General features: G+C 36.2%; 3 protein-coding genes across 3 annotated transcripts; 1 reads left to right on the forward strand and 2 right to left on the reverse strand.

Annotated features, from left to right (window-relative positions):
* Nucleotides 1-660: 660 nt before the first annotated feature.
* LOC135703554 (thioredoxin domain-containing protein 17-like) lies at nucleotides 661-1284 on the reverse strand. The gene is made up of 2 exons (XM_065224799.1): nucleotides 993-1284; nucleotides 661-927 (listed from the first exon to the last, which is right to left on the reverse strand). The coding sequence occupies exons 1-2, from the start codon at nucleotides 1135-1137 to the stop codon at nucleotides 692-694; spliced, it is 381 nt and encodes a 126-aa protein (XP_065080871.1). The 5' UTR covers nucleotides 1138-1284; the 3' UTR covers nucleotides 661-691.
* A 3862-nt stretch (nucleotides 1285-5146) lies between these two features.
* Max (MYC associated factor X) lies at nucleotides 5147-13600 on the forward strand. The gene is made up of 5 exons (XM_065224893.1): nucleotides 5147-5522; nucleotides 5590-5658; nucleotides 11474-11581; nucleotides 11653-11776; nucleotides 12978-13600. Exons 1-5 carry the CDS (start codon nucleotides 5415-5417, stop codon nucleotides 13160-13162), a joined length of 594 nt encoding a protein of 197 aa, XP_065080965.1. The 5' UTR covers nucleotides 5147-5414; the 3' UTR covers nucleotides 13163-13600.
* Nucleotides 13601-13642: 42 nt separating this feature from the next.
* On the reverse strand, nucleotides 13643-19496 carry LOC135703607 (uncharacterized). Its single transcript, XM_065224877.1, has 3 exons — nucleotides 19292-19496; nucleotides 18532-19228; nucleotides 13643-13818 (listed from the first exon to the last, which is right to left on the reverse strand). The coding sequence occupies exons 1-3, from the start codon at nucleotides 19381-19383 to the stop codon at nucleotides 13696-13698; spliced, it is 912 nt and encodes a 303-aa protein (XP_065080949.1). The 5' UTR covers nucleotides 19384-19496; the 3' UTR covers nucleotides 13643-13695.
* Nucleotides 19497-24727: the final 5231 nt, after the last annotated feature.

The raw sequence follows: 24727 nt of genomic DNA on the forward strand, positions 1-24727 counted from the left end.
AATGAAGTTGCGAGATAAGTTTTTGAATCGGGTGAAATGTGTCTTGAAGTCTTCCTTGAACACGAGGAGCATGGTCCGGGTCAGTAGTCACGTTTGCCATTCCCCTGTTGATCTTATGTTTTAGAGTAGTGAAATGGAGCTGAACTGACCTTGAAGACACGGAGTGTAGCGAGCATTTTGTGGCAGGCTACAACGCGTTGCACCTTGCGCAAGAGAATTACAGCCTCACTGCAATCTAATGACAGTAGAGGAGAAGAAGGCAGTACATCAACTCGAACATCGAACTTGTGGCTGACCCGAGGTGAACTCTCCGGTGCTCGAAGCTGATATCATAATCATCCAGGATAATAGGATTATGCCAACGAGATACTCCGGGGTACCAAAACGTTGAGAACAACCACAAGCTTCCTTAGCTAGTTACACGGGTCTATGCTGTGCGGTGACTTAGTACCTTCACGTAACTCTTCGTGCCGATCACAGGACATCAGTCGATGGTTGCATGGCAAAAGAATGATCACATGCGCATATTTGAATACCACTTTATCAATCAAATTCAAAATCATTTCTCCTTGCGCTCACTCTGCGTCTTTCTTTCTCGCTCGTAGTTACTGTCAAATAATCACAAACATATAATAAAAATCAACTTTTATTTCCATCAATCTTATATTATTGAATCTTCAAATATCATTATTCAATCCTCGTCGGAGAAAAACATCTCCAGTAGATCTGCTTTACAGCACTGTTCTCCTTCCAATCGTTGTGGGTTTTTCCATCGGACGAGCGTTGGAATAACGCTGAGGTGCGTATTGGTATCCTTGCGGAAGGGATTATTCATATCCTTCCACGATGGTCTGTCGCCCACGTCAACATAGATGAAATGCGATTCCGCGGGAGCTTTCTCCAATGCTGCCTCAATGAAGGGGGCAGCTAAAATTAACATAATTAATTGACTTCGATAATTAATATAGTTAGTTAATTTTCATTCCTGTTACCTTCGACACAGTCCCCGCACCAGCTGATACCAGTTTCCAGTTTAGCTCCCGTGAAGAGAACGTTCATCACTTGTCCATTACTTTTTAAATCTTTCATGAAGCTAACAAAGTTATCGTAACCGGCTACGTGGTGCTTATGGACCATTTTGTTGAATTTCTACAGCACCGAATGTGGGGACGAACAGATGCTTAATGGTCTATAACAGCTAATAACTATCTGGTATCGAATTGGAACATATAATGGCAAACAATCATATACTGATAACCTGATAACGATACCACCGTCGAAGTCGAAGGATTAACTTTAGGAGCTTCCTCGAAATAAGATCCATATAAGAGGAAGGTGCAACAGGCCGTTAGATGTATTTGGATTAGTGACGTCACTATTTGCATGAGTAGCAAACACGGTAAGAAAAAAGTTCCAACTATCACTTTTTACTTAACATTGGTTATCATTGGAAGGGAAATAGAAAATTTTCATTTAATTAACGAGTCGATGGATTTGAGTTCATTCACTTGAGAAAAAGTTACAAGATGCGGGTAATGTGAACACTAATAATGTTTATGAATAATTAATAAGAACATTTAGTGTTCATTTTACCCGAAAAAAAAAATAATTATAACAAAACAACGAAATTACAATAATTTTTACTGTTGAATTTCGAGTACATTAAAATTTAAGTTAAAATGCAATCAAAAGTACTTAAAATAATTAATGTGTTTTGAAGTAGTACTGACTGTAATTAAAATTAACAATCCGTACTTAATGTAATTAAAAGAATTGAAATGTAATTAATGTACTTTAATTACGAAAAGTCGACTGTAATTAATGGACTTAAAAAGTAGTTAATGTTCTACACTGTGTAATTAATGCAATTAAAGTAGTAGTTAATGGAATTAATTTAATTACAGTCGTTGTTTGCGTCGGAGTTAAAGATGGTTAAAGGTTATTGCGTGCCCCTAGGGTATACCTGATGTGGCGAAGAAGCTAGCTGATCTGCAATCTCCTATGGCAACCTTTAGTTGCCGACCGGTAAGATATGATCGAAACCAACGCAGAAGATTACCTAAGACACTACAACGAGGCTGCCGAGTTTAGCAATCGCAATAGCATGGTTCAACTTGTCGAATGCTGTGAATAGTTCTGAATAAATAACGTCCGTTTGAACCCGATCCGACATGCTTTCGGTTATATACGATGTGAGACACAGCAGATTGGTGGTTGTAGAGCGACCGACAGTAAACCCATGTTGATCAGCACTCAAATACTGCTTGCAATGGGACAGCAACGGTTCCATAATCACTAGCTCGAATAGCTTCGAAACGGCACTTAACGATGTAATTCCGCGATAGTTATCCACAGCTCGTTTCCTTCCTTTTTTGTGGACGGGAAACATGTGTGCAAATTTCCAGCAAGATGGAAATATGCCACTGGAGAGAGACATTCGGAACAGGCGAAGGAGCGGAATTAACAAGCTAGTAATATGTCTCTTCTAAAATACAGATGGAACTCTACGAAACGAAAATCAATTATTTTATTCATGTGTTTCACTTATACATTTTTGCCAAACATCAGCCTTTTACATTCCATAAGACAAACCACATAGGTCCTGGAAAAATGCATAAAAGGTATGTGTGACCGCTTATACATTTCATTTGACACATGATCTTCATTAACTTTTTGCAAGGCATCTGCTTATTAGTTGACTTATACATTTTATGAATAATCAATAATAGAAATTTGCCAAAAGGTAAAAGGAGATTTCTATCCGTGTCGATTCGTAACGAGCCTGCAACTAGGAGCAATTGGCTGCTGGGGGAACGTCCAGTGCCGTTTTTATCATCAAAAACAAAAATCTAGGCAAAAGTGATGACAAACAGAAAGCTGCAGTAAACATAAACAACAACGGTGAAACGTAATTGAGTTTATGCGTTAAAGTTTCACTTTTATTTTTTTACTTTGTAACTTTCAACCGAGCTTTGCGTTTGACAGTTAATATAATTAATATTTATTCTAAAAACGATGTTTATAATAACTACCAATCTGAACATTTTTTACTCTAAATATTACTCAAGTTGTACTTCCCCTAAGTCCAACCCGTGCGCGAACATAATTTATATAATATATACCACAATCAGCGCTGCCATTTATACAGATTTATCTGTATTATACAGATTTTTTAATCTTAATACAGACCCTCTAAAGAATACAGATTTATCACAGATTTTTAAATTACAATACAGATTTATACAGATTTTTGCTTGAGAAAAAAAAATCTATATCAAAATAAGTTATTAAGCAGTTCTCACTAATATCAATATATGTTATAATTTTGATATTCTTCGCATATCTTTTAGCTCTCATTTTTGTTCTGTTAGCCATCAACTCCATCAAAATGAAATCAATTTGAGTTATCAGGAATAATGAAAACAACATAATTCTTGTTTTCATTTTGTTCTCACCCTCTGCTCGGGAACCTATCAAATTTCCATCGACAATTAATCATGTTATGGTGTTTTTGACAGCATTCACAACCAGAGGACCAACCGCTTTCGGATGCATATGGAGCTGGTAGTAAACGATTTGAGATTGTATTAATTGAATATTTCCAATATAAGCATGTATGTTAAATACAAGAAAAGTGCCCGAGCACATTAAAATGGTACAAATACAAGTACTCGTAAACATTTTACTTGCATTGAAAATGTATTTCGTAAGAAATTGCGGATTTTCTGATATTCTCCATACTGCAAAAATGATTTTACCAGCACTGGCGGGGTGACATCTCTCGACTTTTCGGTGTAACTACCACACAAATGATGTAATTAATTGTATTCATCTATATTAAAAATATCAAATAGTAATGAACTCGTGCACTTTTTTGCATCTAAAACTGCTTATCAGGAAGATAATGAATAGAAACTAAAATCTCCATACATTTTCAAACGGCTTCATATCACTCTTATAAATAAGTACGGACGATATCACAAATGGCGCAATTATATCCCGTATGGTTAGTACGATAGCCCGATTAGGTGGATAAGCACTTTTTATGGTTATTTTGTATGCACTGTATTTGTAAAACAACAAAACATGATTAATTAAGAAAAAATCGTCAATACAGAAAATACAGATTTTTTAATAGAGTGGATACAGATTTTTTATAAAATCACCTGGCAGCTCTGCAATATACCAGACAATATACCACAACATGGACAAAACAAGAATTTTGAATGGTAATGGTTCTTTACAACCCATTATTTGTAAGGCTCACTTCCAAAAAACCGTAATACATAAGGTTAAAAGTTTATCACACAAACGTTCATGAAAAGTTCCATAACCATTTCAGTTAAAGTTTAGCAGGGATTATGAACATTTTTTAACCATTTTCGGTAAGGTCAATTGATACACAGATTAAATTTCAAAGATTGTTTTTATGTGTCCCACACATGAATTTTTGCAATGTGACCAACACATGATATGTATGTGTCGGACACATACTTAATATGTGTACACATAAAAGCCATGTGTAACCAATGACGTTTATATCAGGTCTGGGCCAAAGGGATTATTGGTGTTAGTGAAATGTGCAAATGGTTAGTGGTGTTCGTATTATATTGCAATGTTTATCTTTTTACACGAAACAGCTGTTGGCAGTGACGTATTTCTATCTGTTCTCAGTATGTCGGCAGTGACGTATATCTATCTGTTCGCAGATGTTCAGCAATGTTTACAACATTTTTGCTTCTAACACCAGCAAGCTGCCTGTTGGCCCAGACCTTATATAAATGTCATTGATGTGTAACCACACATACTATTCATTTGACTCATAAATTTCATGTGTGCCTCTGGGTGGATTCTGTTTATGTGAGATTACATGAAAATCATGTGGAATTTCACATGGAAATTCGTCAATAAAATTGTGTGGAATTGTATTAGTTCACGTCGGGGTTCGCGTTTATGCGGGATCCGATTGAGGTGCAAAACCTTATAAGGTGGCGTTTACGTCACTTTGTCATCTTTGGCAGTAGCCACGGTGCTGGCATCCCGGAATTGTATTACCTTTCGTTGTAAGTTTTGTTTCAATCCTGAACGCACAAATTTGACAACTTTTTGTCAGAATCAGACGAAAATACGCGTGTTTGTGTGTGTTTCGCAGGGATTCTCTCGCATCGCATATCGTATTGTTGTGCTCCGCTAAAAAGGCGACGTGATCGCGTTTTTCTCCATTACATCGTCATATTTTTCCGAAGCAGTGGGAAGAATTTCTAAGTTTTTCCGGGATATACAACCATATTTCTCAGTTTTTTCAGTAGATTCCGAAGCCGCAAGTGAAGGGTTGATCATTGCACGTGATATTGAAGTAGGCCGCAAAGTGTTTCTTGAGAACTAGCGAGGGTGAAAAAAGTAACAGCCTGTGGATGCGCTTATACGAGGACTCGCAGCGGCAGCAGACTCGGAAGGTCAGCACAGGTGATTCGTACGAAAATATGAGCGACGATGACAGGGATATCGATATCGACAGCGATGTAAGTTGACCATATTGGTACGTAGGGGATTATCGCTATTTTTAATTTGTTTATGTTTTGGTTGTAGGATGGGGAAGACTCCGATACCACAAAGTCGCAGGCGCGGAACTCGGCTGGAGGCCAATTTTATTCACAGGTAATGTCCTTTTTCTGTTCGAATGGTTCAAAGCATGTTCCTATATATATGCTAATCTACGCCTGACGCTCGTCGTATGTAAATGAAAGGAAGCAGAGTTTCTGCGGGATTGTTCAAGGTCAACATTGTCGTTTCACATACATTGTATGTATGTATAAGTAAAAGCTTCTCGTTGTCAGAAGGATGCGAGATGAAAATAAGTTAAAAATTCTCAAATTATTCAAGCTTATGATTTAGATCGCATACAATTTTTATGATTAAGCGACTTATTTCAAGATGTGTAAATTTAAGAATATGTCCATGCGCACGTTACTACATTAGTGTGTGTTGGCTTTGCATTCGATGTTTGTTATAACTTTATTAAGCTTTCTGACTTTGTAATAAGTATTTTCTAGGGTATTTCTGCTTTAAATCTACGAGATGAACTAGCCAACGAACTAAAAATCTTTTCTGAGAAAAACACTTTTGAAGATTTTTGGGACAACATATTATGATTTAGCTGTTAGCGCTTTATGTGCCAACCTCGGGAAACGTCGTTTGAAATAAAATAACTTTGCATAATGGTCGTTTGGCATAATAGTCATTTAGCATAATGGACGTTTAACATAACAATATCAACATTTCTTCCAGATGCAAATATCATATAAAAAATACTACGCACTTCCGTTGGCTCTCCTGCCTCACTAGCGTACTTTTAAAAAATATTTTCCCTTCTTCAAACATGAGCTGTTCGTTCGAGTTTTATTGTTGCAGTAACTATTGGCGCTTTCTCACTGCTCCTCTGATATCGCACAACCAATGAAATAACAAATGGTTATTTTTAATTTAATACCTAACTAATTTCCTATTTTATCACGTTTCTAATCTTGCGTTATTAAACCACATTCAAATTTAACCGTTTCCCTTGTTTTATGCCAAACGTGCATTATGCCAAATTACATTTATGTCAAACTGGGTAACCTACCCACCACCAAATCCTACTGAACATTACAATTTAGTATGAAACTGCGAACAAATGCCAAATCATGTGAGATGATGATGATGATAATTATACCACTCATTGTAGTACGGAAACTAATGTCGTTTTCGTTTTTGCGGTGTAGCTACACCGGTGCTACACTGCCTAACACCGAAAAAAATTAGGGTGTAGCTATCGGTTGCACCTTTGTTTACAAAGAAGTGATGATGAACTGTCAATGACTCGCACTTATTCCCGAACAGGAGAAAATAACTAATGAATACCTAATTCTAACATGATACCAAAATTTGGTATTGACCAGCATGACATAAGAAGTAAAATACCAAAGAATAATACCAAAAAATTGCATGCAAAATACTATGTAAATATCAAAAATTGATATTTGGATACCAAAAGAATACCTGTGTGGTATTGCTTTGGTATTGCATTATCATAATTTGGTATTATAAGGGTATTGTGGGAACATTTTTTTGGTATTATGTTTTGGTATTTTACCTCTTATGTCAGGCTCATCCATACCAATTTAAGGTATCGAGATATTCGTTCCTGCTCGGGTTGCTGCTTACACTACACCGGTGTAGTGTAGTAAAAACGAAAACGACATAAGTCCGATAGCAGTGGGCGCTCCTCACTGTTTGATTTGATCGAGCTTAATAACCTCTGATTGTTCTCAACATGTCACTGTATGAAGGGCCAAAAACGGTTTTGGTGGATCGATAGGTAAATTCACCTATACGCCTCCACGAGATGTTAACAACAGGGAGTTGACAGTTTCACTTTCCTCATCCAAATTGCTTCAATCGGGTGCAGATGGAGGCGAACCAGCCCCAGGCTGAAAGCCTCCTTAATAAAGATAACTCAATCAATCAATTCAATCGGGTGCCCTGGTGGTCCCTCCGAATCCCAGCATTGTTTTGTATATAGGGTTAACTACCCCATTTCCGGCCTATTAAGCACAACCCGCACTTAGTCTTTCTTAATCTAGCGTAGTTTAGAACCAAACAGAATGTTATTATTACTGATGGCTTCCAAATTTATTTACCTTTCCGTACGTACCGTAAGATTTGATGAAGAGAAACAAATTGTCTAGATATTGTTAAAAGTCTTACACTGCTTCTTGACGCCAAACTCGGCCTAACACATTGAAATGCCATTAAAACGCCAATGAATTCACTTCGGCCTATCGGATGAAGATAAACATTGATTCGGTCATTTGTATTTGAGAATATTGGGTGCAAACATTCATATCACGCGTTCTTATTAACTTCGTTCGGTAGCATTTGAACTAAAGTATCATACCAAACGCAGAATTTACCTGTTAACGCCAAAATCATGAATTTACTTGATGTTTTCTGCTTGATTGGCCCAAAATGGGCGCTTAGGCCGAAGTAGTTCTCTGCCCTATGAACAATAATAAAAATTAATGTTTTTAAACGATCTCACCATCTTTTGCTGTTTCTTCACCCTTCCCATGTTATTTCTGATGTGTTCTACTCTACGACATTTCGAAGTTCATTATTTTTGTATGATGATCTTGAGTTCCTAGTTTTTTTTTAACTAGTTCGTTTATTTACTAGGCTCAGTCGTGTGTGACACTTTGCGGAGCCAAAATCAGTAATGTTTGATTTACATTTTAAATAGCAGTATTTCTAGGTTAGTATTGGGTACCAATTACTCGTGGCGGGCTCGAGGTTAATAGGTAACAATTTCGATTGGAAGGATCTAGGTAGCAAACTGGTTTCTGAAGCCTCCTTCAGATACTACTCTCGGACGGTTGACCAAATCCTGGCTGGGCAGGGGCAAGTAGCACAGGAACAGGAGGATAATAAGACTGGGACACAATGGCGGGAAATTGTTTGGAAAGGAGGGGATAGTCACATCAAACTCTAACATCAGACAAACAAAGGAATTCGTAGATCGCTTGCATGTAGGGAAGATCACGTGTCTTATAAAACCGTAACACCAATGCGGAAAATGGACAGTGTCGCCGGGTATTTTTTTAATTAGCATCACTCCATTGTCGTATCGCATGTGCTACATTTTGCAGCTCTTCTTTCACTTTTACTTTGTTCACTCCATGGTACCGGAAAATATATAGATATAGTAGGTTTGCCAGTTATGGCAAAACGTTCCTATGGGAATCCCATATGCCATAATTGGAACACACCATAATAGGACCGTATAGCCATAACTGGTTCATCTACCCTATATACATTATAAGCAATGATATGATATAACCACATCGGGATGGCCGTTCAGAATGGTTCAACGGATGTGAAAGGAGGGAACATTTAAATTTAACACGATTTAAAGTATTTCAATGCAACATTACATTTGTTGACTAACAATTAACACATTTTTCAAAACAGGGCTGAAAGTCTCCTTAATAAAGATATAAAAAAAAACATTGTTCAATATGTTATCTTAACTAATTTCTGTAATAATTTACTTGTGTTTTATACAATTAGTATCAATGTTCCGTCATATCGTGATCTTCGCAAGCGCCACATTCAGTTAAAATTGCACATTACAATGTCATCACTTACTCACACATGATATCTGCCTCGACAACCCTCACTGAACCAAAGGGCAGGGACAAATACCAAATCATGTGAGTTCCATATTCAAAGTACCTGTCTATCGGTCCCATATTGAAATTAAACTGCACTAACTGTTCAAGAGCAAATGAAATAAACTCTGCATAAGCAACTTATTTTGTCATTACAACTACATACCCAGTATGATTATTTGAAGCTCCACGAAGCTTGTTTACGACATCGTATCAAACCTCGTTGAATCTGTAGAACATCAAGATCTAAACTCTAGAACAATTTGGAGAATGAAACATATTTTGTTTGTACTTCTCATCTCACTTGATGTGATGAGGTCCAACGTAGCTACATGGATTCATATAATAAATGTGAACATCATACAAGACTTTGGACTCAGGATAAGTTGGAAACATCAACATGTTTTGGCAGTACAGCCAAAGAAAAATACTAAGATGAAACAGTCGGAAGAAAAACTTTGTATTTTAGTGTCCTCTTTCACGGTCCCTTTCATCCAATGAATACCCCTAGTATGCAAGTTAATTTTGTGGTTATGCTGTCTCCTCGGTAGCGTTGAAATTTTGCGCTTTTTTATCAAAACAATCACATCAAAATCAGAGATGTCCCAATTTTTTAATTACTCGATTAACAACCAATCGATTATATTTTGTTCGCTGTGTTGTCATTTTTTCATCAATGAGAGTGCAGCACGTGTTTTAAACGATGGGTAATGATCCTCTGCAGAAGTTAATGCTTTTATCAACATGATATAACCACTTGCAAACATTTTAATTTTTGGTTCGTTAATCGATTAATCGATTCTAAAACATTCCTCAGAAAACCATTCCCCAGAAAACCATTCCCCAGAAAAGAAAATGAAATTAGTAATTTATCACTTTTTTTTGGTCATTTGATATTATATTTCAGTTTTATGTTACAGAACAGGCGTCCATAAATAAACAGGTCCGCAAGTATCTTGCAAACTGAATAATACATCTTTCTGAATTTTACACATTTGATTTAATATATTTTTCATGATAAAACTCTCTGATTAGTTTCACTTTACTAATGATGATACACTACGTTTACTTTTATGGAACTATGTATTTATCAATTCCAAACCATTTTATAGCTCTTTAGAAAATGACAACCTTCAAGTTTTCGAGCACTTCGTTCATCATTTAAAAAGTCAAAGGGTCTATTATGCAATCCAATTCAACCAGTCGGAAACTGTTAAACCTTATCGAAGAACTGTTCTCGTGATGGATTAAAAATTCGGTGCATGGAACGTTGAACTACCGATTACAAATTTATAACATTATTCCACACGTTATTATCCCGAATGGGCATTACCCCGAATCCCTTGAGAAAAACTATTGATTATATATTTTCCTTATATATTAAAAGAAGGGAATATTCCCTTCTTTATCGTGTTTCCAAAGAATTATTTACTTCCTTTTGTTATATTTCCAAAGAACCGAATATTCCCTTCTTTATCGTATATCCAAAGAATTAATTATTTCCTTTTCTTATATTTTCAAAGAAGGGAAAACCCCTTGATCCATTAAGAAGTTTTTCTCTTCTTTTTATATAAGCGAAAGAAGATTCCAGGAGTGACTATAATAAACAAAAATAGTCATTCTAATACATGGCATACTTTCCTGGGGAATGGTGCATTCTGGGGAATGTTATAGAATCAGGTAACACATTAAGCTTCGCTATGAAAGTTGTTACAGCAGTTTTCGTTGTTTCAGTCTCGAGATACAAATATTATAAGCCTTAAATTACCTAAAAAACATAAAATTAACTCGAACCACCTCTAAATCATCCCCGATTTTGCTGAAAATTTGCACAGAAATTCAAATTAACATGACGAACAGTAATCACGATTGACCCGGTGCATCCCAAACATTTCTGTTAAAATGAACAGCTCTACTCAACATGGTACATGTTTTTCTAAAGACTGGCTAGCGGGGTTGAAATTAAAAAAAAATTATATTTTCTACATTTACTGTCTCTAATTCCCTTCAACCCAGCCTAACCAATCCTAATCATTCCCCCATAGCGTATGAGTGGTTCGCATAGACTATTCAGCCTGTACACTTCCCTAATCCTCGGCTTTAAATTGACTTGCGCTTCCATTGCCTCACCAAACGCTGCAAAATGAAAAAATGGGAATTAGTTTCGTTAAGGTGGCCATCTTACCCCACTTTCTTGAAATTTCAATCCCCTTGTTTGAAAGTTAATTAACAAAAATGTATTTCAAACCTTGCCATTGTTTTTCTAGGCTGAAAAACGTGCTCACCACAATGCGCTGGAACGAAAAAGACGCGATCATATAAAGGATAGTTTCACTTCCCTCCGTGACTCTGTTCCATCGTTGCAAGGCGAAAAGGTGAGTTTAAACTCACTGAGTTAGCATATTAGTACCACTGCGTTAAATTTGATGTATTTCATTGTATTTAGGCTAGCCGTGCACAAATATTGAAGAAAGCAGCAGAGTATATACAGTTTATGCGACGTAAGAATAACTCTCATCAGCAGGACATAGATGACCTGAAGAGACAAAATACCCTTCTGGAAACACAAAGTGAGTATCTATGTTCCATTTAACTAATATATGACCGTACTATTAATGATTAACGAATTTCTGCTTATGGGATTTTAATGTTGTTGAGGCGCAAACTTCTGAACATTGTCCCGGACTTTTTTTTTGTAACGAAGAGTAGGGTATTTATAGCTTTAGACAGATATAGGGTAGAGCGCTACTTCGTCGTATTTTCACCGTGCACAGATCAGTAATACGTTTGATCCGATAATTTATTTCAAAAACTACATAAAAGTGCAAAATATGAAAATTTACAACCATTGGTCGCGAAAACAAAAGAATTACTCCAAGCGAATTAATTTTTCCTAAATGACGAAGAAAATCCAATGGCTATTCAATGCGTTTGACGGAATTGAAATCCGTGTTGTGTTGTATTGTTAGCAAAATAAAAGCCATTTCTCGATTAGTTTTTCCAAGGGACGTATCAGCTTTTGTAAACCATGCTTTTGACCGTCGATCGGTAGCGCGCCCACGTATTTCCCCTACCTGATGATAGTGTTAGCATGCGTGGGCGAGCTACCAGTTACGCCAAATCGACGATCAAATGCATTGTTTGCAAAAGCTGATACGTCCCTTCGAAATAGTAATCGAGATTTGTGATTCTTTGTCAAATCCAAAGAATCATATGGAAATGAAAATTAATTTAGAAGTTATCTATAGTAGAACCACCGACGAATCGACATGACAGCTCATACAAGCTACTTTCAAATTTATGCCCAAGACGCCATATTTAAAATACGTTAAACACTACCGACATCTACACATCTAATCGCGTCATACCATGAGCAGGGACACGAACCCACGTATAATTTATATTGCCTTGGTTTGCGTCTCACCTCATTTGACAGATCTGATCGCCCGTTTGAAAGTTCGAATCGCTCGTTTGACAATTCGAATTGTGGAGAAACGAAATACTCCTGTGGCATCTCGGTTCGTCGGTGGTAGAACCATTCATTTTTTGTTCAAATCCGTCCGAAAAGAGAGGTTAAACGCGGGTTGTGCTTAGTAGGTTTAACCAGACTTAAATGTACTAATCGAAAACAGACCCTGTGCTAACTAACTGTAGTTGTAGTTGTTCTTCTCTGTTTCAATGACAGTAACTATTTTTCAATACTAAGATTGTTATAAAGCCGTCCATCGCTAGAACATTTTTCATTAATTGTTTACAACTTATTGATCGCAGTTCGTTCGCTAGAGCAAGCACGTGCCACCGGGAATTTCGGTGACGGCAGCGATCTCGGACTGGGCATGAACGATAGCTCACGCGAATCGGACAGTTCCGACGTAGACGATGGTGCGAGCAATAATGGCCTGGGCAGCGGAGGAATCCATCGGAATAAAAAGATGAAGACCAATTCAAACTATTGAACTGCAGTTTATGGTCAGAACGGCTCTACGTTAGAGCTAAAAGACATCAACGGAAGGATGAGGGGTTAAGATTTTACAAAGCAAGAGTGGCGAGGTGGACACTCACAATGTGTGACCATTTTATTATATATTTCAGCATAAAAACAAAACACGAAACGACACGAATCCTGAAAAGTTTATCCTCCCGTATTATTGCATATACATATGTGTTAATCTGTAAATGATGAAATTAGTTATATGAAATCATTTGAAGATAATAGTGTACAAAATAAATTTTCTCTTCCGTTTTATTTTACTTTTTTGTTCTCTTTCTTTTTTATATTTCTGCATTGAAATCCGTTCAAATCAAAGTTAAGGGAGTTAAAAACAATTGTCAGTGAATTAGAAGGAGCAAACAGGATAGTGTAAAAGTAAAATTATGGTGGATTTGAAATATTAGCTTTATGTGTTTTTTAAAATAATTTTGACTAATCATATTTCTTTATAGTTTTGATAACATTTTCGGATAGAATGAATAAAAAGAAATCCATGTATCATTGTAACATTTTCAATTTATCTTGTATTGTTTTGAACTTTTCTATAGTATTGAGACATCTGGTGGCACTTTCAAGGCACACTAAACATACCTGCTGGGGAAATCCATCGTCTTTCTTTACCTGGAAAAGAAAATTCGCATCAATTTGTTTTCTTTCCATACAGTTTGCTTACAAATTACTCAACATTTTCCGGAACATTTTGATTATCTTAGTGTGGCCAAGCTGCCATACATTCCTCTACGCCTCAGTATGTATAATAATGTATTAAAATACGTGATTGCTCCAATTGTGCTACGAACGTCATTACGAATATCCCATTTTCCCGAATGTCCCGTTTCCCCAAGTGCCATATCTTCGAAAAAAATATTAATTGTCTCTAAATTTATTCTAAAAGTACTACCTAGTTTGATCATGTTGATATTTGTGTCCATATGAGTTGATTATTTTGATTGTCCAGTTTTGTGTCGTTGCCGGTAGTAACACGCCACACAGTGGGACGAAATCAAAAAATTGGGATATGACTATTTGCGACGAAACTATTGAGCGTAGCATTTTTTTTATGTCTACTAGAATGTTTCTTCATTTGTTGAGTACTTTATTTGAGTAGTAAAAATGTTTGCTTTTTAAGCCTCGATAAAATAGATGCACATCTATGGAAATATTGTAGGGTAATTTGCCAATTGTTGCACAACTAGGCACGTGCTTTTTGTTATTTCGCGGTTTAACGTTTTTGAAGTAAAAATTCCTCAATAAACCCTTCAATGCGATTAATGTAGCATTTTCAGAGCTAATAAGCAGTGTATGTTCATAATAGCTTACGTTGTACTATTTTTTAAATGCGCATCAGAGCTCAATTGTTGCACGCATCATTTGCATTGAAATTCTATGATTGCACACATCGTATCTAATTATTACATGGGTGTGTATAAATTTCAATGCAAAATCAAGCTGAACATTGCATTAGGTCCAAAGTAACATTGATCGATTCTCTTCGTCGACTTTCTCTTTCGTTGATAACTTAAGCATATAACTGTTTCTTGTTGTGTTTGTCATATTAGATGCTAGATAAAAGCTTCTTTTATCGATCTGTGTGCCGAAAATACCTGAGAATATATTTACATGGCCGTGAGAAAGTCGACGAAGATAATCTGTCAATGTTACTTAGGGCCTAATGCAATGTTCAGCTTGAAATATGGTTAAATGCATATTAAAATGATTTTTTTTCAGTAAGAAGGACCATTCTCGCGTCACTTTTCAAATAGACCAATGTAACAAATGTTAACAAATCGAGTTAAGCGATAAAAACTATTGCTCTTCTGTCATTGTATGTGATACAAAAACATCCATCCAAATTTACTTTCATTTATTTAAGATAATCATTGATCAAAAATTGTCCAATGTACAGTTTGAAATGATGGGTACATGATTGTTACTTCGGTCATTCGGACTGCCTAACATGATTGGTGCTCATTTTCCAAAGGCGGGGCCAATCTAAAGTTAGGTACTATACTCTGAAATCTTTGAAAGGGAATCTAGTATCATATCTGTTTTACATGAAACGTTGCATACCTTTAGGCGTTATCCCTATAGACAATAATCCCGGACCAAGAGTCCAAATGTGATCTAATTATTGAATATTAATACTTTTTTTTGAAAATTTTGCATGATTGATCGATGTATTGCAGTTCATCGATTGATAAAATAAAAACCAACATCTTCCTGCGCAGATTAATTTAATTGCATTTTGAGCTAGTAATAGGTAAAATAAACTACTGAGGATTATTGGCTGTAAAATTAAGAAATCACCTTAAATCATATGCACAATGTCAAAAATACTTAGAACATGTTTGATCACAGTATTTGTTACACTGAATATCAAAAACACATGTTTAATCTTTGAACAACTGATCACTGATTAGCATGTCACCATGATTGGTAAACTTCATGGTCATAGTTAAATGCTGCACAGCAAACAATGTGAAATGTGCAACAATTGGCTGGTAAGCAACAATCGGCAAATTACCCTCGATGAAGTCATTTCAAGAAACTTTGTCGAAGATTAAATTTTACCATTTTTTCAATGTTGTAAGTGCTTTAACAATGCACATTTTTTCAGAAAGAAAAAAATCGTTATCTTTTCGTTCTATGGATTTACGTCAGTTTTTATATCAAATCAAATCAAATCAAATCAAATCAGTTTGACCGCCCACGGTTGCTGCTCTGTTATTACCAGATCAGCTGCAATTACACAGAGAACCAACAGATGATGTTTGGGACTAACATTCATCCTCAATGTGTAAGAACTGGAGATCTAATATTTAGCAATACCAGCGCCGGCCGTGTCCGAATGCAGGTCAACTAGGGAATGGGAAGGAATGTGTTGACGTGGTACTCGCTGTGAAGGAAACCGAGAAATCCTCTGCGCTTCCACGAGAAATCACTGGGATGTTGGATGTGGGGAAAGGTTGCACGCACACGCAGGGATCGTTTTTTGGTAGAGCGATTATAATACACAAACACACACACACACACACACACACACACACACACACACACACACACACACACACACACACACACACACACACACACACACACACACACACACACACACACACACACACACACACACACACACACACACACACACACACACACGCGCGCACTCATCCAATTTCTATTTTTAGATCAGGACCCACACTGTGGTAAGTGATGCGATCGCACAGTGGTTCAAAACCCCCCAAAACGTGCGTTTTTTATTTTTCGGTATGAAAACGACATTTTAGAAGGATGGTGTCTTGGGAAAGGTTGCAGAGTTTTCAAAGGGCTATCGTTTGGTGCTGAGATATTGCTGATCTATCCACCTAGAAGGGCAGGGCAAAATTATAATTTTACAAACTTGCTCAAATCATGATGGTGTCTTCAGCAAAGTTGTAGATTATGTCAAATGAAACAACTTTGCTGAAGACATTAACTTCGTAAAACGATTGCGTAACGAGTTAACGAACGTTTTCTTTAAATGACCTCCCAAAAACAGTTTTTTTTAATAACTTTTTTGGACGCGATTTTATCAACAAGGTTTGTTCTAGAAATTTATTTGCAATCACAAAACACACATTTAACTTGAAGACACTTTACCTCTCTGACCATAACTGTCAAAGTTATAAACAATATTATAGTCAAAATACGCATTTTTCACGTCGACACACAATAAAAACCGGCAAAAACCGGCAAACCAAACAGTTTCCATTCGAAAGATACGCTTTCAAACTACAAAACACCATAGGTTTTATCTTGTTCTGTAATGTTCTTCTATTGATTTATCCTCATTCAAAGAGGAGCGTATTTTCCTCATACAGCATTCCGGTTTTACCTTTGGTCTTCAGTTTGCTATCCTACTAACACATTCACATCTTTATATAAACACAATGTTTACCGAGTTTATGTGAGAGCTAGACAAAAATAAATTACAGTTTTTGATCAACCACGTGCTGCTTAGTTTCAGTTTGTTTGTGCTAGCAATTCGTACCGTTCAGTTTATTGCGTTAGACGATCTTTATCTTAAAATCTAACATGGAGTCCGAAAAGATGTGCAAACTTTCAGGTACGTAAAAATAATAACATTGATACTTCCATTTTGCTGTATACCTAAAATGCAAAGTAATTTGTTAACACAGAGGGTATTGATAGACGGGATCTGTTCCTCTCCTGGAAAGAAGCTTAAGGAACGTTAAAGACAAAAAGCTCTGCAGTTACATATAAAGTCATAGAATTGTATAGTATCGATACGGATCTTATGCCGGAAGTTCATTCCGAGGTGTCAAAAATTACAGAAGTATTGTGCAAACAATTCAAGCGTCTTTGGATTAAACAACACCGAAAACATAATATTCTTACCCGTTGTTTTTAAGGTCGCCCATACCACGCCGACAGGGTGTTCATTTTACCTCAACGGTTTAATTTCGGTTACAAAAGAACATTTTTTTAAAATCTTCTTGCTTTACTTTTAATATTCAATTTGTATTCATGGTGTAAATAGGGCTTGAAACTATCCATTTGGTTAAACATCATTCGAAATTTCCACTGAATTTTGTCTGATTAGTGCTGATTTTCTTAAGGTGGCCAAACTGCCCCACTTTCCCCTACAAATTCATGCATTGGTTTGCAGAAAGCTCTCAATTAATCAAATACTCCAGCAATTGCTTAAAGTAAAACCAAGTTTCATCAACTAAGTAAAAAGTAATTAACAAAGAACTATTTGTGTAAATAAATGAGCATTCCAATCCTGGCATAATGGTCATTTGACATAAATGTGAAAAAAAAACTTTATTTTCACCAATACCAATAGATGTTTTCCTCTCTGGGATGTATTTCAACGGAATAAGAAGTTTCATCAACTAAGTAAAAAGTAATTAACAAAGAACTATTTGTGTAAATAAATGAGCATTTCAATCCTGGCATAATGGTCATTTGACATAAATGTGAAAAAAAAACTTTATTTTCACCAATACCAATAGATGTTTTCCTCTCTGGGATGTATTTCAACGGAATAAGAACAGCTCATTATAAAAAAGAAGGAAATAATTATTTAATGGGTATTTCCCCTTCTTTTGAACCTAAACTGTCCTTTCATACTTTTATGCCAAACGGCGGTATGCTACTTGAAATCATGCCAACCGGCGTAGAGCTGAAAATTAATATCTATTCAAACTGAAGATTCTAGGTATACACATTCAGTATTAGGTATGTGACTGTTATGCGAATAGCGGCAGTATATGTGCCTATAACCTAAGTGCCAAAAATGTTTATCGTTAGAAAGTTTAACGTACTTACCGCACCAGGCAATATTGATTCCAGAATGTATGCAACCTCACTACCATCATCGAATATCGGTATGAGCAGTTCATTTTCTTTAGCTGAAAGACAAAGTCGACAACTTGAAAGCCCAATTATGATTTCGGAGTACGTGCTCTCAACATCGCCATCGTCCTGCCGTTGCACGTGCTGAGGTGTTGCTGAGTCGATTATGGTCACGATTTGCTCTTCTTTGTCCTCATCTTCTTTTACATCATCATATTGAACCACTTCAGTGATTTCCGTATCAGAGTACTGATGCTCACTAGTAATGATTAAATCGTCAACTGTTGTCAAGAGCAAAGGTTCCATCAACCCTGCCGGCATTTGTATGTCATCACATTCATTTAGCCTCTCAACAATGATGCTGTTCTCTGAATCGATTTCATCGGACGACTGTTCTTGGTACTGTATTAATGAAACTGCATCGTCTTGTGTTATAACTCGCCGTTCTTCCTTCAAAGACTTCGAAACGCATTCATTAAAATTATTGTGGAAAATTGTTGGTATCGGAACCACGACAGGGCGCGAAGTTTTTTTCAGCTTTCTATTATGCGGTGGATCTTGGAAGCAGTCATCGGAGAAGTGTTCCGAACAGAGGAAATATTTTATTATATTATTTATACTTTTCTCCAGCAAATCTTCTCGACCAGCTGCCTTGGCCCAAGCAGAAGCACTATATACCGTTAAATTAAAGAAAAATTACTTAGTAATTTAGGTAGGTAAATAAACTACTTACAAGTCAGTGCTTTTCGGAAAACCAAAATACTCCACCGATCGATTTGTTGCTACAGAATTGTAGCATGATGCAGCACAACATCGTTTAGACATTAACTAGCAGAAAAGCCCACAGATTTCGACAAAATGTGCTTGAAAACTCTGATCTGATCTGATTCTGGAACTGGAGAAAATGAGATATGAGATGTTCAACTACAACCAGTTTTTCGTCGACACCGATAACATTTTGTTTACAAACAAAATGAACTCATTAAAGACGAACATACACGGTTCAAGTGAGTTGATGCAATCCATCCCAGATTTAGTTGTTGGTAGTCAATCGACTTGAAAGCAAACAGAAAAAAGTAGAACATCGACCAGCTATCTGGTCGTTCAGTTTGCAGCGCAAGTGAGTTCCTCGTCGAATCAAACCGTCACTACCGGGATTAAAGGTCTATCCGTACGTGGACGGCACGGTTCTCATCAGAGATGCCAGATTTGTCTCCATGGTGTTTCGTAGACTTGGTTGAATTCCACTGATTTTTACGGATTTTTATCAGAGGCAAAACAATCCGATTCAATGAATGAATGATGAATGAAAATCATTCATTAAAGCTGATATCTGCCTTCACATTCACTTCCTCGTGAGCGACTGATTTTTTTTAAATGTAAACAATTCACTTTGTTTTCATTGATTGAGCATTTTCTATTAAAATGCCTCAATAAAAACAACTTTTTTAGCTGAAGCACCTAGGTTAAAACACCCTAATACAAAAATACCATTCCCGAATAATACCCAAATGATAGAAGTATTTTAAAAATGGTTTAGATGATACACTAAACACGTCGGTAAGCAAAATAAACATACAAATAAATACGTTAGGGCATGTATGTCAATTGAGATGAATTTGAAATAATAAATAGTAAAAAGGCCATGGTTTTAATCCATTAATCAGCTCACTTGAAAAGTTTAGCCTGGTTCACGCAGAAAAAAATATTATCGAAATAAAAATATTTGACGTAAATATAAACATAAACTCATGTCGTTTTCGTTTTTGCGGTGTAGCTACACCGGTGCTACACTGCCGTACACCGAAATATTTTAGGGTCTAGATATAGGATGCATCTTTGTTTACAAACAAATGATGTTGAGCTGTCAAAGGCTCGCGCTTATTCCTGCTTACACTACACCAGTGCTACACCGCAAAAACGAAAACGACATCAGTTTGTTCTGGCTCCAAAAATAAATTAGATTGATTTCAAACGTATGTTATGTTTAAAGTCATGTAACATCAATGTTCAAAATAAAAGTCATGCTACGTTTATTTTAAAAATATTCGTGCTTAAAAAAATAAACGTGAATATTTTTGCTTTGACAGCTTTATAATCAAAAATAAATATTTTTATTTTAAACATGATTTTGATGTTTATATTAATCGTACTTAATGTTTAGCGTAGTTTTCTATTTATTATTATAAATTATTTTCGGATGAAACAAATAAAAGTGCTCGATTAGGTTAAATCACCAATCGTGCGCTTATATTTGCATTACCGTCGTCTTATGATCTGAATGCAATCACATCCGTATGCAGGGATCAGTCCTTCATCCAGAGATCAGTTCTTCACCACGAATGATGAGTAATCTTCCGGAAAACCCCCCGGTAACAACGAATGTTCTGTGAAGATTCACCAGCTCCAGTGTCGCTCCGTCCAGCTCTTGATCTCGTTTTCTACTTGGTCTTCTGCGCCATCATCACCGCCAAACGTTCCCGTTTGGCCAGCTCCCACCGGACAATGATTCCATTCTTATTCGCCACGTACAGAAACCGATCATTGTCAGTCAAACACAAACACGTCAGTGACAGATGCTGTCAAATTATTGATATTTCGATATTGTTGAAATAAACAGGCTTTTGAATTTAATTCAAACATACATATTATAGTTTTAAACATCCTTTCAATTTTCCGGTTTTTGGAGGCGAACCAGCCCAAGGCTGAAAGCCTCCTTAATAAAGCTAAATAATAATAATAATAATCCTTTCAATTTACTTTGAATGATAAGAGATGAACTAGCCTAAGGCTAAACATCTCTAAAATAAAGTTAAAAAAAATACTTTGAATAATTCATATGTTTAGAGTATAAACATTTATATTTTTGATTTAAATGAACAAAATTCGTGTGTTCAACTTTTTAAAATTCAAGGCAATTTATCAACTCACTTGAATGGCAGGGTTTACACATCATTTGAGCAGTTTGAAATGAAGTTTCCTACCATTCAAACTTTGTCGTGGAGCAAGTTTGAATTTTTTTCGAGAACCTCGAGGAAATACTGTGTTATTTATGCATGCTATACTAGAAAAATATATAGAATTTATTGCTTCATTTTCTTAAAATCGCTGGTGGAGGGTCGTCTTAATACTGCTAAGCAATATGACTAAATGATTAAAACCATGGTTTATTTTTGAAACAGATATCGCTAGTAAAAAAAAAAGGCGATGATTTATTTTATATGCAGAAAACGGGTAAACGTCCAGGTGTGTGATTTTAACGAAATAAGGAACTTTTTTGAAAAAAAAAAGAAAAATTGGTGTCGGTGCTGGGTATTTTTTTTTCTCAAATCGTTTCTCAAATCGATATTTCTATACATAATTTTTGCGGTTTACTTTTCGCTTTTAGGAAAGTAGCGTCATGCTGTCAGTAGTTGTGAGAGCAGAACTTAAAGCATACAGTGATCCATTGACTCAACCTGATCTATAGAGTTTTTTTTACGTCCGGTTGTAATTGGTGTGATATGTGAGAGAGTGTTAGCTCTATGGTGTTAGTGAACATCCGAGAAAAATACATAACAAATCACTGTCAAACTAATTTTGACAGATCTAATTTCATACATTTTTTTAGGTTAGTCAGAGGAAAATAATAAACAACTTTACACGGCGATGCACCCGCTAGCGTGCGTGCGTTAAACGTCAATAATCTCAGGGCTGCCCGAATAATTTTTTTCCCAGTTTTGATGTCTACATCAGCATAGAAATCAAATGTATTCCTGATGTAAAACATTAGAAAACATTATGATTTAGTTGTATTTAAGCAAGGTTACATCATAGACTCGATCATAGAGTTACCTCTAAGACCAGAAGGTCCCGAAGAAACGTGCTCAACTTTTTGGCTCCGCTCTGGTACTACACAGCAAAAAAAAATGTAATATCGATCAATGTAATTCAAGCTGATGCATGAAATAATGATGTAATAGCAAAAAGCAGATACAATATAACATCAATGGATGTAATTTTGTTCGCAAAATCGATGTACATCGTACAACGTTATATTACACAACCGATGGATTGACCTGGTTGCAGCAGTTTGGATGTAATATTCAACAACTTTTTTTTCTGTGTATCTTCGGTCCCAAGCTAATCGATGCACCCCTCGAAACATAGGAAAATCGACGAACCCCTCATTTTGTCTGCCAGGTGTAGTACTAGAATTTCGACTAGCATGGTGTACACTTATAGATGTACTTCGGACCATAGGCTAGTCAAGTAGTTAGCCAATTTAAAATCGTTAGTTTCCACCGGTTCATTGAAGTGCATTCTTTTGGATGCAATATTAAAATTTATTTTTTGCTGTGTGTGCTCTGACCAATCTAAAAAAATGTATGAAATTGTATCCATCAAAATGAGTTTGACAGCTACTTGTCATGTATTTTCCTGAGATTTTCACTAACACGCTGTCACATATAGCAACAATACAACCGGATGTGAAAATTTCTATATACCAGGTTGCCATTGACTTGCCTCGTTTAAACCCAGAACCCAGCTTTTACCTTGGGACAAACGGTCTGGATAAAGCAACTTTTTCCAGAGCAAAAATAAGAACTCGTTCGTGACTTTTTCATTATTTGTTTACAATTGCATTATTGAGACAATATTTTGAAATGTTCGGAATAAGCTTTAAAATGGCTATTAAGTAAGAATCTGATCAACATCAAGACAAACGGTCTAATATGCTTTTGCTGCATTATCTCAGGCCCGTTTATTTTGATGTTTAAGTTTTCTTTGTTGAGCATGTTTACAATCATGAGTGATTATGGCAATAAATTAATCGTACTTTTTCATTGGTTTTTATTATTTTACAATTTAATTTAAGGATAACATTTTTAGTGTTGATCCTAATATATTTATTTATTTATTTATGTTAAGGTCAACAGGGAAAATATTCACTTTAATGACAGTATACTTATTCTAATAAATATAAAATACTCTTGAAATTGCACTTATTTCTAAAACGGGAAACATTGAAGTCAAATACATTGTAGCATCTGTTAAAGATGCGACACATCCTCCGCATAGGCTCATTCCATCCCTCGTTCCATCCGTAGTTGATTCGTGAGAGGCGGTTGTTCAGGAAAGCATGCGATCGTAGATTACGGCGGCGGGTATTGATGTCGATACTACTCAGCAGTGTAGAACAGTCAATGTTTCCCTGAAGAAGATCACCGAGGAAGCTCACCATTGCTACGTTACTAATACTTTCATCTTTCGAACGAATAGAGATCTCCAAGCGCAATCTCACGAACACTAAAATCCAACATCCATACATAAAAATAAAGAAGAAGAAGAAACAAAAAGGTATCGCGATATCACAACTACTTAAAAAGGTAGCGCGCGGTCTCACGCACACTTTTGTGCATCTGGAGAACTCTATATGGTTAAGGGACGTAAGCCTTGGTGTTGGTCCTGATCGTTGAATTTTTTAAAGCAGCAGTTGGATTTTTGTTTGACAACCATTTCGAGTGACTTTGCACCACTCAGATCATTATAAGCGACATCACATAATCAAATTTAGTTTTCACCCGTAACGTGGGTAGATCACCTTTTCGTGGTACGCTACGCGATGTAAGATCTACTAAATTTGGGGAACAGGATTTTTCAGTAATCAAGGAACACATCTTAGCCGTTGTTACTTTTTATGCCTTGTTGATAGTGGCAAGACTCGGTTTTGGCCACCGACGATGATCTTGAAACAAGGAAAAAATGAGTTAGTTAGTCTTCATCCATGTGATTCCTAATCTTCTATTCATTGTTCCCTAGTTTGAAGTGGTTAAGACTAGGGTTCTGATGCATGGTCATTATCGGTGTCATTGCTTAATTTTGATGCTAAGTAATCTAATTTGTCTGACAAAAATCGCGCCATTGGAGGGTGCTCTTACTCTTCGAAGGGTATAAATAGCGGGCCCTTTAATAAGGATCGATTCCTTGCGATGAAGGCAAGAATGACAACTGTATATAAACCGAACCTACTTCATAATTTCTCAATAGTGATGGGGTAATTATATACTATTACTATAGAATTGAGCTTTAGATGTGTCGCCCCCGCTTCAAATACACTCTGAATTTAATTATATAGGGGAAATGGCTCTAATGTTGACCTATCGATCTAAGATTGGGCCCATCGTAG

Source organism: Ochlerotatus camptorhynchus, unplaced genomic scaffold (genome assembly GCF_037179485.1).
Source record: "Ochlerotatus camptorhynchus isolate MF236.1 unplaced genomic scaffold, CSIRO-AGI_Acam_v1.1 ptg000216l, whole genome shotgun sequence".
Lineage (NCBI taxonomy): Eukaryota > Metazoa > Arthropoda > Insecta > Diptera > Culicidae > Ochlerotatus > Ochlerotatus camptorhynchus.